General features: G+C 48.9%; 1 protein-coding gene across 1 annotated transcript in view; it reads right to left on the bottom strand.

Moving 5' to 3' along the window:
* Positions 1–14,390, bottom strand: part of macf1b (microtubule actin crosslinking factor 1b) — a 383,409-nt gene that overhangs the window by 294,681 nt on the left and 74,338 nt on the right. The window contains exons 10-12 of the mRNA XM_078534257.1: positions 9,459–9,662; positions 5,558–5,789; positions 4,542–4,768 (exon numbers count right to left, since the gene is read on the bottom strand). Coding sequence (XP_078390383.1) covers positions 4,542–4,768; positions 5,558–5,789; positions 9,459–9,662 — 663 coding nt within the window. The remainder of the gene's footprint in view (positions 1–4,541; positions 4,769–5,557; positions 5,790–9,458; positions 9,663–14,390) is intronic.

Genomic DNA, 14,390 nt, shown 5'->3' on the forward strand with positions numbered 1-14,390 from the left:
CCAATGCTGTCAGTGTAACAGAGTTGAACTCTTCAGCAAACTCTGCAAGGCCAAAAGATCCAAACACACAGAAGACCCAAAGATCATTCATGAGGTTGAGTCTGCACAGCAAGAGGACACACAGCCATACTGCTTGGGCAAGGCCAAAGATCCTGGATTTTCGTATTTGAAAGAGGACATTTTGGTTAACAGCTATCTCACTAACTTTAAATTGGACACAGGAGCCAGTGTTATGGTCCCATTGGATAGGGAACCATGGCTGAGAGACCCCTGGCCTTGAACAACAGACGCCCCACTCTATGGGTCCAGAGGAATCCGATTTCCGCTCATAGGCATGATTCTGGAATCACTAAGGTATGGCTGTAAACAAATCTTCGAGCTGATGTAAATCATCCCTAACCAGTCTGTTTCTCTCTTCAGCAGAAATGCCTGTGTAGCCCCAAATCTCCTCAAAATGGCAGATATCAAGACAACCACTGCCATAAATTATACAGAACTGCAAGTTCCTGAAAGCTGCAACAAGAAAGATTATCCTGACCGGAACTTCAGCTCCGAACTGTCTTCTCTTTTTGCAGAGCAGGTTTGTCCAATTCTGTTAATGGTGACGGAGAGCCCTCATTGGTCACACCAGCCAACCACTCAATGGTTACTATGACGCCTCCAATGGAGGATGGACAAGACAGCAACCAACAAGCAGAAAAGCCTCAACTTCTCCCTCCGACAACTGTTGATGAGGTAAACACTGCGATCACAGAGCAAACACTGCTACTCCCGAACAGCATGACAGGGCCACAGACAATGCTGGAACCAAGTAGCAGCTGTTGATTACCCATAGAAAACCACATCCTCAAAACAGGAATGGCCATCTTCTGGCGCAGAGGACATCATGATGGACCACACGACAAAGGAAGAAGAGGAAAAAATAACATGGAGACGAGCACAACATTCACCCACCCCCAAAGAAATGGGATGGAGCAACAACCCCGCCCATCACCACAACTGCCGAATTGAGAGAGAGCTGTGCAATACCAGGGAATGGAGAAAAAGAATAAAAAGATTCCCAGATACTAGATCAACCTCCAGATCAACAGAGTTTACCTGTTGTCAGACTCTACCACTCCTCCAACAAGGTGCTAATGAGATTTGGAAGGGCTATAGGCCTTCAGACTGCCTGAACCTATGAACTCAGAGACCTGAAGCGGGGAGGTGGGGTAGTAATAATGATGTAAATACATGGGGTAAACTCGAAAAACTTGAAATGCATCGGATAAAGACTTGGGGGTGGTGTAGTATAAGGGTGTGGCACATATAGGGTTAATGTGGGACTGAGTGCAGTACCACCCACACAGTGATGTAAGAGAACACATGACCCACACCAAGAGGTTATTAAAGTGTTGGATAGAGCTGTGTGTACTGGCAAGCATGGATCCAGCTGCTAGCTTGAACTCTTTGCTGTATATGTACATCGCCCTTGTAGTTAATAAATACACACAGTTAACCTACTTAAAACTACAGAGACTTCATTAAGACAAACCAAAGAGTATCCAACACTCTACAACTGAAATGAGAGGCAAATAGACAGCATGAGAATAGATTGTCAGAGAACACAAAGAAAATCCATTGGCAGGTAAACAGTGAAGGGTTGTTAGAGCAGCGATGGGGCCAGTTAGTGATCAGAATAACATTCACACCAACAAGTGCCAGGCAGTGACCATGTCCGACAAAAGAGAATCTAATCATCTCCCCTAGACGTTCAATTATATTACTATCATTGAAAACACCACCATCAATGTAGAATTATAGAACTATAGAATGGTTACAGCACAGAGGAAGGCCATTCAGCCCATCATGCCCACGCTGCCTTTCTGTAAGGGAAAAGCAGCTACTCGTACCTCCACTGCATTTTGCCCGGAGCCCTGAAAATTCTTTCTTTTCAGATAATTATACAATTCCCTTTGGAAAACCATTCGGACAAAGTCTAGGGGGCACAACTGAAGGTGTTGGGCCAGAGATACAGGGAAGATGTGAGAAAGCATGTTTTAATGGAGTGAGTGACTTGGAACTCGCTGCCTATAAGGGTGGTGGAAACAGAGACAAACAATGACTTCAAAAGGAGATTTGATGGACACTTGAAGGAAATAAACTTGCAGGGCTACGCAGTTTGAGCGGGGAATGGGACTGACTGGATTGCTCTACAGAGGGTCAGCATGGAATTGTATAAAACACTGGTGAGGTCACAACTGGAGTATTGTGTGCAGTTCTGGTCACCACATTACAGGAAGGACGTAATAGCTCTGGAGAGAGTGCAGAGGAGGTTTACAAAAATGTTGCCAGGGTTAGAAAAGTGTAGCTACAAGGAGAGATTGGATAGGTTGGGGTTATTTTCCTTGGAACAAAGAAGGCTGAGAGGTGACTTGATTGAGGTGTACAAAATTATGAGGGGAATAGATAGAGTGGACAGGATCAAATTGTTTCCCTTGATGGAGAATTCTAGAACCAGGGGACATAGATTCAAGATAAGTGGCAGAAGGTGTAGGGGGGACATGAGGAAGAACTTTTTTACCCAGAGGGTAGTGGGTGTCTGGAATTCGCTGCCCAAGTTGGTGGTAGAGGCAGAAACTCTAAACTCTTTTAAAAAGTACCTGGATCTGCACCTTAAGTGCTGTAAGCTGCAGGGCAATGGGCCGGGTGCAGGAAGGTGGGATTAGAAAGGGCACCTGGGTGTCCTCGGGCTGGCATGGACAAGATGGGCTGAATGGCCTCCTTCTCTGCTGTAACTTTTCTATGGTTCTATGGACTCGATGGGCTGAATGGCACCTTACGTACTGTGATGACTTCATGACTCCAAGAGCAGGTCAGAGGCTAGGAATCCTGTGGTGAGTAACTCAGCTCCTGACTCCCCAAAGCCTGTCCACCATCTACAAGGCACAAGTCAGGAGTGTGATGGAATACTCTCCACTTGCCTGGATGAGTGCAGCTCCCACAACACTCGAGAAGTTTCACACCGTCCAGGACAAAGCAGCCCCGCTTGATTGGCACCACATCCACAAACATTCACTCCCTCCACCACCGACACACAGTGGCACCCCCCCACCCAGAGACATGACCTTGGTCCTCCAAGGCCCTCCCCACCCTCTGAGGCCCTGCACCCTCCTTCCAACCCCGGCCCATCCCAACCCAAGGCCCAATCCCCTGGACTCCAACCCCCCCAACTTCTGATCCCCAACCTCTGACCTCCCATGACCTTCGAACCCCACCTTCCATGAACTCCAACCCCCTCTCTGACTTCTGATCCCCCTGACCTCTGATTCCCCCACCCTCCCAAAATCCTACCCACCTACCTTAAACACTTACCTTCTCCCTGGCCTGTGAAGGACTTTTAAATTTCAAAGGACCTTTAAACTTACATGGTTTACATCAGCTAGTGCAGTAAGAAAGGGGATGTGACCCTCTTCACTTTGATTCTGCTGGAGTTTAACGCTGGGCCTTGGGGAGGCGCTGGACTGTCTGGACCTCACCCGGCCTGAGTCGGAATGTCGGGCGAGACGGGATGGAAATTGGACGCGGATTGGCAACCCAACGCTAATGGTCAACCGAGGAAGCTCATCTCCAGTAGATTTAAGGTAAGGGGCAGGAGGTTTAGAGGGGATGTGAGGAAGAACATTTTCACCCAGAGGGTGGTGGGAATCTGGAACTCATTGCCTGAAAGGGTGGTAGAGGCAGAAACGCTGATAACATTGAAGAAGTATTTGGCTGTGCACTTGCGATGCCATGGCAAACAAGGCTATGGGCCTAGTGCTGGAAATGGGATTAGAATAGTTAGGTACTTGTTTGACCAGCGCAGACTCGATGGGCCGGAGGGACTTTTTCTGTGCTGTAGACTCTATGACTCTAATATTTTGCATCCCTGTTTACTAGGAAGAAGATGCTGTCAAAACGATATTAACCAAAGAGGTTCTGGGATACTAAATGAAGGGGAAAAATGAGGAACTAGAAAATAATGACAGTTCTTAAAGTGGATAAAACCTCTGGAGCAGGTGGGATGTATCCTGGGTTATTGAGGGTTTTGACTTGTGAGGGAACCAAGGGCTGTAGGCACAGGCGGGAATGTGAGGCCACACTCAGATCAGCTATGGTCTCATTGGAGCAGGCTCGAGGGGCCGAGTGGCCCACTCCTGCTCCTAATTCTTATGATCTTGTCGTAAGGGTAGGAATTGTGGAAGTGCTGGATGCAATCATCAAATCCTCATTAGATTCAAGGGTTGGTGTCAGAAAATAGGAGGATTATAGCCACTTTATTTTTTAAAAATTCAAAATCTGAATTAGAACTTATCTCAGTAACTGTGACCATGTTATAAAAACCCATTTGTTTCACTAAAGGGAAGGAAATCTGCCGTCTTTACCTGGTCTGGCCTACATGTGACTCTAGACCCACAGCAATATGGTTGACTCTTACCTGCCCCCTGAAATGGCCAAGCGAACTGTTCAGTATCTTAGGGATGGGCAGTAAATGTGAATGCCCACATCCCATGAGTACTCACCTGGATGATATCCAGCTGATGTTGAAGGGCAGTTGGATTGGCTGATGGTGTGTTCAGGTCCTGCACCCTTTGCTGAGTCCTCCTCAGGGCCCCAGTCAGATCTGTGAGAGCTGTGGTGAACTGAGTGGCCTGAGAAAGTGTCTCCACAAGCCTGTGCTCCCTCTCCTGGGATCGAAACTGGAGCTCATCCCTGAACTTTACCAACTGATCAAGCTTCTCCTGAATGTCTGGGACAAGAGAGAGAGGATTGTACACATTCAGAACAAACTTCAAACATTGCCAGGGATCTCCCATGGGGAGACTGGGCAGTGAGAGGCTTGCAAGTTACAGATTCAAATACTCCCAGTCTAGAAGTTGTAACTAACACCATCTTCAGACTGACAGATTGGAAGAGGGTCAGGTAGGGGTTAGAGGCTGGAGAAGTGACTGAAGGAATGATCCAGCCCATTGCCCTGTCAAGTTGTAGTCATGGCCCCTTACCCTCTCTCCTTCAGCCCTCTTTAGCCCCCACCCTAGCCACATCGCCCTAAGAAAGCCTTTCCCTATCTGCCTTTGACCCTATCTCTCTGCACCCCCTCTCCGCTGACTCCTCACCTTGCATGCTCTTCACCCTCATCCACTCTCTTAAACACCTAATTCCTATTTTCACCCCTCCCCTCACCTCCCCTTTCAGCCTCACAACTCTCTTCTTGTCCCCATTCCTTCACCCCCCCTTCCCAACTCTCTCCCCTTGCCCTCCCAACCCTTCCCTTTAGCACCTCTTTCCCCCTCCCTCTCTCCCCTTGCCCCCCCCCTCCACCCCCATTCTCACCACTACCCTCAATCTGCAATATTGTCCCTCCTCCTTGGATTCCCCCTCAACCTCATTTCCTCCCCATACTCTCTGCCCCTCTTTCCCCCTCCCCTTTGCACCCCCCCCTCCCCCACTCTTACCCCACCTCACTGCTGCTGGCAATGGTTCTGATGTCCGTTCCCCTCAGTGGAGAGGTGGGCACAGGGGTCTGCAGTTCACTCGCCTGTCTTATTGAGATCAGAAGACGGGATCTCAGAATTTGTGCTCAGTTCTTTTCCCTGGGCACTGATTTCATCCAGGATCCTCTGTAGTCTTTCCAGCTCCTGAAAAATCAATCTGTTTTCCTGGATTTGTTCCTGGATTCTCTCAGGCTCACTGTGGATTCCAGATGGATTCTGCACTTGATTCTGGAGCTTCTCCAGCGAATTGAAAAGGACGTCCGCCTGTTCCATGAACTGTGAAGAGAATTCAGCAGAAAATTGTGAGAAACACCAGCTGAGACCCTGCAAAGTGGGAGACGCAGGGAGTGGAGGCATCACAATATCACCAAAGCTGATCCCTCTGGGAGACTGAGATCCCGCGAGGAGACTGAGATCTCTCGGGGAGACGGCGATCCCTCGAGGAGACTGAAATGCCTCGAGGAAACTGAGATCCCTCAGGGAGATGCAGATCCCTCGAGGAGACTGAGATCTTCCAGGGAGATGCAGATCCCTCGAGGAGACAGATCTTCCAGGGAGACGGAGATCCCTCGGGGAGACTGAAATGCCTCGAGGAAACTGAGATCCCTCAGGGAGATGCAGATCCCTCGAGGAGACTGAGCTCTTCCAGGGAGATGGAGATCCCTCAAGGAGGCTGAGATCCCTTGAGGAGACTGAGATCCCACGGGGAGTCTGATATCCCTCGGGGAGATGGAGATCCCTCAGGGTGAGAGATCCCTCTGGGTAAAAGAGATCCCTCAGGGAGACAGAGATTCCTCGGGAAGACAGAGATCCCTCAGGGAGACTCAGATCCCTCAGGGAGACAGCGATCCCTCGAGGAGACTGAAATGCCTCAAGGAAACTGAGATCCCTCAGGGAGACTGAGATCCCTCGAGGAGACTGAGATCTTCCAGGGAGATGCAGATCCCTCGAGGAGACAGATCTTCCAGGGAGACGGAGATCCCTCGGGGAGACTGAGATCTTCCGGGGAGATGGAAATCCCTCAAGGAGGCAGAGATCCCTTGAGGAGACTGAGATCCCATGGGGAGACTGATATCCCTCAAGGAGGCAGAGATCCCTCAGGGAGAGAGATCTATCTGGGAGACAGAGATCCCTCAGAGAGAAAGAGATCCCTCAGGGAGACAGAGATTCCTCGGGAAGACAGAGATCCCTCGGGGAGACTGAGATCGCTCAGGGTGACGGAGATCCCTTGAGGAGGCTGCAATCCCTCCGGGAGACCGAGATCCCTCGGGGAGGTTAAGATTCCTCAGAGAGGCTGAGATCCCTAAGGGAGATAGAAGTTCTTCAGGGAGTTTGAGATCCCTTGCAGAGATGGAGATCCCTGAGGGAGATGGAGATCCCTAGGGGAGACAGAGATCTCTAAAGGAGAACGAGATCCCTCGGGGGGGGCTGAGGTCCCTTGCAGAGATGGAGATCCCTTGGGGAATGGAGATCACTGGGAGAGACAGAGATCCCTTGGGGAGACTGAGATCCCTAAGGGAGATGGAGATGTCTCGGGGAGGATGAGATCTCTTGGTGTAGTAGAAGGGTCTAGTACATACAGAGTTAATGTGGGACTGAGTATACTACCACCTACAGTGATATAAGAAGGCACATCGCCCAGGCCTAGGGTCAGGGTGGTGTTGAGCAGAGACGTGTTAAGACCTAGACATGGAGATAGCTCCTTGCATGTATCCTTTACAGTATATATATATATATATATAGATAGTTACAAGTAGTTAATAAAGACTTGTTGTTAACCTATTGAAGACTACAAAGACTTATTTAAGAGACACTGTTTTGTAAACAACACCCTCACAACATGGTGGCAGCTCAGGATCCAAAACCCACAACCTCACTAAACCTCACTGAAAGAATAAGAAAAAGAAAAAACTTCATTGAGAATTCTGATCTGAGAGAAGTTCCCAGCAGAAGGTGAAGACAGGGAGAAAATTCACCAGAAAATGCTCCAGAGAAAAGGCCTGGAAGCTAAAGGCAGAGATTTTGGCTGCAGCATAAGGCTCCATTGAATCTCTTGGATGTCCAGCTTCAGAGTGCAGAGTCCACAGAGCCTACAAGGGTGAGCTCAATCTTTTAAAGTCCAGGCCGCAGCCATCCTGAGAACCCTTGCCCTAATTCATTGTCAGAAGTACCATTTGAATAAGACCGATTGCCAAAACCTGATCTCCAAACTGGAGCCTCAACACAAGGCCCCCAGCTCACAGAAGAAAAAAAAATCTCTTGGGAATGTCATGAATGCCCAACTCAGGAAACATTAAACTTATGTTTACATTTGAATGCCTCATTATTTGGGAAAGTAAACAACCAAACAAACCAAGTTGTGTCACCAAACAATCATATTTTTCAGAATATTATTGTGGGGTATTGTAAAGTAGATGTGTGTGTGCATGTCTGTGTGTGTGTGTGTCTGTGTGTGTGTCTGTGTGTTTGTCTGTGCATGTGTGTGTGTGTGCGTGTGTGCATGTGTGCGTATGTGTCTGTGTGCATGTGTGCGTGTGTGTCTGTGTGTGTGTGTATGTCTATGTGCATGTGCGTATGTGTGTGTGTTTGTGTTTTTCTGTGTTTGTGCGTGTGTGTGTCTATGTGTTTATGTTTTTCTCTGTGTGCGTATGCATGTGTGTGTATGTGTGTGCCCGTGCGTGTGTCTGTGCGTGCGTCTGTGTGTGTGTCTGTGCGTGTGTCTGTGTGTGTGTCTGTGTGTTTGTGTCTGTGTGTTTGTGTGTGTGTCTATCTGTGTGTATGTGTGTTTGTGTGTGTGTGTGTGTTTGTGCATGTGTGTTTTTGTGTTTTTCTGTGCGTGTGTGTGTGAGCGTACGTGTGTATGTGTGCCAGTGTGAGTGTATGTGTGTGTGTCTGTGTGTTTGTGTGTGTGTTTGTATGTGTGTATGTATGTGTGTGTACAGGAGTGGGGATGTCTTGCTGCAATTATACAGGGCCTTGGTGAGACCACACCTGGAATATTGTGTGCAGTTTTGGTCTCCTTATCTGAGGAAGGATGTTCTTGCTATAGAGGGAGTGCAGCGAAGGTTTACCCGACTGATTCCTGGGTTGGCGGGACTGACATATGAGGAGAGATTGAGTCGATTAGGATTATATTCGCTGGAGTTCAGAAAAATGAGGGGGGATCTCATAGAAACCTATAAAATTCTAACAGGACTAGACAGGGTAGATGAAGGAAGGATGTTCCCGATGGTGAGGGAGTCCAGAACCAGGGGTCACAGTCTGAGGATATGGGGAAGACCATTTAGGACTGAGATGAGGAGAAATTTCTTCACCCAGAGAGTGGTGAGCCTGTTGAATTCGTTACCACAGAAAGTAGTTGAGGTCAAAACATTGTGTGTTTTCAAGAAGGAGTTAGATATAGTTCTTGGGGCAAAAGGGGTCAAAGGATATGGGGAGAAAGCGGGAGCAGGTTATTGAGTTGGATGATCAGCCATGATCATAATGAATGGTGGAGCAGGCTCGAAGGGCCGAATGGCCTACTCCTGCTCCTAGTTTCTATGTTTCTCTGAGACGTGTGAAGACAGCTCCGAGCCTATAGCCTTTACTGTATATCTGTATGTATATATGTATATATGTATGTATGTAGCCATACGTAGTTTATAAAAAATTGCTGTTAACCTACTGAAGACTCTAAAGACTTCTGTTCTCTAACAACACTCGGGAAGGTTGAGATGCCTCGGGCAGGGAGGCGGAGAATCCTCAGGGAGGGGGAGATCCCTCGCATTGGGGGGGATTCTCTTGGGGAGGGGGAGATCTCTCGGGGAGGGGGAGATCTCTCGGGGAGACTGTGCTATCTGTGCTCTGTCTGTGTGCCCCAAGCCCTGTCCCTGTCGTTTTGCTGAGGGGGACCCTGATGGAATGGTGTCCTGTGGGGGGAGTTGTCTCCACCCTGAGATCACAAACCTGTAAATAACGTGGGACAATTTCTTGCAGTGATTGTGTCGCCTCGCTCAGCTCAGTCTGCAGTCGGCTGTATTCTCTCCGGAGCTGGGCTGCTGTCTCTGTGAAAGACGATCCTTCATCTGGATTGAGCTGTGCCAGGCGGGAGCTGACACCGCTCAGTCTGTTCACAAGAGCTTTGTGTTCATCCATCGCAACTCGCAGGCACTGGCCAGAGAGACACAAACATTCAACAGGATCAAAACATTAGACATTGTACAACTGACTGCACACACTCACTCACACTTACTCACGCTCACACACACACACTCACACTCACTCACACTTACTCACACTTACTCACGCTCACACACTCACCCACACACACTCACTCACACTTACTCACACTCACTCACACACACTCACACTCACTCACACTTACTCATGCTCACACACTCACCCACACACACTCACACTCACCCACACACACTCACCCACACTTACTCACACACTCACACTCACTCACTCGCACACACACTCACTCACACACACTCACATTCACTCACTCGCACACACACACTCACACACACACTCACACTCACTCACACACACACACTCACACTCACTCACACACACACACTCACTCACACTTACGCTCACACACTCACCCACACACACTCACACTCACACACTCACACTCACACTAACTCATTCAGACACACTCACTCAGACACACTCACTCACACACTCACTCACACACTCACTCACTCACTCACTCACTCACACTCACACTAACTCACTCAGACACACTCACTCAGACACACTCACTCAGACACACTCACTCACTCACTCACACACATTCACTCACACACTCAGACACACTCACACTCACTCACCCACACACACTCACTAAGACACACTCACTCAGACACACTCAGAAACACCCACACACACACTCACACTCACTCAGACACACTCACTCAGACACACTCACTCACTCACACTCACTCAAATTCACGCACTCACACACACACTCACTCACACTCACACACTCACTCAGACACACTTGCACACACACACTCACTCAGACACTTGCACACACACTCACTCACCCACACACACTCACTAAGACACACTCACTCAGACACACTCAGAAACACCCACACACACACTCACACTCACTCAGACACACTCACTCACACACACTCACTCACACACACTCACACACTCACTCACCCACACACACTCACTCACACACTCACTCACACACTCACTCACACTCACACACACTCACACACACTCACTCAGAAACACCCACACACACTCACTCACACTCACTCAGACACACTCACTCACACACACTCACTCAGACACACTCACTCACACACACTCACACTCACTCAAACTCACTCACTCACTCACACACATTCACACTCACTCAAACTCACTCACTCACACACACTCACACACACTCACTCACACTCACCCACACTCACCCACACACACTCACTTAGACACACTTGCACGCACACACTCACTCAGACACTCACTCACACACACTCATACACTCAGACACACTCACTCACACTCACTCACACTCACCCACACACACTCACTCACAGATTCATTCAGACACACTCACTCACACAGACTCATTCAGACGCACTCACTCACACACACACACACTCACCCACACTCACCCACACTCACCCACACTCACCCACACACACCCACACACACTCACTCAGACACACTTGCACACACACACTCAGACACTCACTCACACACACCCACACACTCAGACACACTCACTCACACTCACTCACACTCACCCACACACACTCACTCACAGATTCATTCAGACACACTCACTCACACAGACTCATTCAGACACACTCACTCACACAGACTCATTCAGACGCACTCACTCACACACACACACACACTCACTCACACTCACCCACACTCACCCACGCTCACCCACGCTCACCCACGCTCACCCACACTCACCCACACACACTCACTCAGACACACTTGCACACACTCACTCAGACACTCACTCACACACACCCACACACTCAGACACACTCACTCCACTCACCCACACACACTCACTCACACAGACTCATTCAGACACACTCATTCAGACACACTCACTCACACACACTCACACACACACACTCACACACACACACTCACACACACACACTCACACACACACTCACACACACTCAGACACACTCACTCCATCACACTCACACACACTCACTCACACACACTCAGACACACACACTCACTCACACTCACTCACTCACACTCACTCACTCACACTCACTCACTCACACTCAGACACACTCACTCACCCACACTCTCACACACTCACTCACACACACTCAGACACACTCAGACACACTCACTCACTCACACACACTCACACTCACACACACTCACTCACACTAACTCACTCAGACACACTCACTCAGACACACTCACTCAGACACACTCACTCACTCACACACATTCACTCACACACTCAGACACACTCACACTCACTCACCCACACACACTCACTAAGACACACTCACTCAGACACACTCAGAAACACCCACACACACACTCACACTCACTCAGACACACTCACTCACACACACTCACTCACACACACTCACACTCACTCAAATTCACGCACTCACTCACACACTCACACACACTCACTCACACTCACTCACACTCACTCACACCCACTCTCACTCACCCACACACACTCACTCAGACACACTTGCACACACACACTCACTCAGACACTTGCACACACACTCACTCAGACACACGCACTCACACTCACTCACACTCACTCACACACTATTCACTCACACACACTCACTCACACACACTCACACACTCACTCACCCACACACACTCACTCACACACTCACTCACACACTCACTCACACACTCACTCACACTCACACACACTCACTCAGAAACACCCACACACACTCACTCACACTCACTCAGACACACTCACTCACACACACTCACTCAGACACACTCACTCACACACACTCACACTCACTCAAACTCACTCACTCACTCACACACATTCACACTCACTCAAACTCACTCACTCACACACACTCACACACACTCACTCACACTCACCCACACTCACCCACACACACTCACTTAGACACACTTGCACACACACACTCACTCAGACACTCACTCACACACACTCATACACTCAGACACACTCACTCACACTCACCCACACACACTCACTCACAGATTCATTCAGACACACTCACTCACACAGACTCATTCAGACGCACTCACTCACACACACACACACACACTCACCCACACTCACCCACACTCACCCACACTCACCCACACACACTCACTCAGACACACTTGCACACACACACTCAGACACTCACTCACACACACCCACACACTCAAACACACTCACTCACACTCACCCACACACACTCACTCACACAAACTCATTCAGACACACTCACTCACACACACTCACACACACACACTCACTCACACACACTCACTCACACACACTCACACTCACTCACACACACTACCCCCACACACTCACTCACTCACACACACACACTCACTCACTCACACACAATCACTCACTCACACTCACTCACACACACACACTCACTCACACACACTCAGACACACTCAGACACACTCACTCCATCACACTCACACACACTCACTCACACACACTCAGACACACACACTCACTTACACTCACTCACTCACACTCAGACACACTCACTCACCCACACTCACACACACTCACTCACACACACTCAGACACACTCAGACACACTCAGACACACTCAGACACACTCAGACACACTCACTCACTCACACACACTCACTCACACACACTCACTCACACACACTCACTCACTCACACACACTCACTCAGGCACACTCACTAAGACACACTCACTCACTCAGACACACTCACTCACTCAGACACACTCACTCACCCAGACACACTCACTCAGACACATTCACTCAGACACATTCACTCACCATCTCAGACACACTCAGTCAGACACACTCACTCACACACACTCACTTACCATCTCAGACATACCCACTCAGACACACTCACTCAGACACACTCACTCAGACACACTCACTCAGACACACTCACCATCTCAGACACACTCACTCAGACACACTCACCATCTCAGACACACTCACTCACTCCGACACACTCACTCAGACACTCTCTCTCACTCAGACACTCTCTCTCATACACCCTCACTCAAAGACAGCCTCTCAGACGCACTCACTCGCACTCACTCAGTCACATCCATTCACGTGGAATATTGCCCAGGTATGTCCTGTACACAAAACGCAGGACAAATCCAATCCGGTCAATTCCTGCCCCATCTTGATCATCAGTAAAGTAAGGGAAGTGGCCATTAACAGCGCTATCGAGCTTATAAGGAATATATCTTTTCATTTCTGTTCGACCGCGAATTGGGATTGCAATGGCTGCAGTTTGAGAGACATGTCTACTGGAACAGGATTAGAGATATATACAATGTTGCAGCCTTGGAACAGAGTGTGCCATGAAAGACAGGATGGTGCAGGAAAGGAGTCCTGGACCAAGGGAGCTGCCTGACAACAGCATTTTAATTAGCTCCTGACCAGGTCACCAGGGTTTGTGTGAGTGCAGCAAAAGTGCTGGCCTGCAAAAAAACCATCTAAAATCTCTTTTCCTCATATCTCTATAACATGCTCTCTCTCTAAGGAAACCCTGGTAAAAAGGGAAAGGGGAAAACCACTGTTAGAGACATTGGAAAGCAAGTCCTCAACCAGTGAACTAAATACTGAAAGTGCTGGAAGACCACCTCATCTCATCAACAAGAGCTGAAAGGAATTTGGAAGACATCGATCAAAATCAAC

The sequence above is a fragment of the Cetorhinus maximus genome, chromosome 3 (assembly GCF_964194155.1).
Source record: "Cetorhinus maximus chromosome 3, sCetMax3.hap1.1, whole genome shotgun sequence".
NCBI classification, from domain to species: Eukaryota; Metazoa; Chordata; class Chondrichthyes; order Lamniformes; family Cetorhinidae; genus Cetorhinus; species Cetorhinus maximus.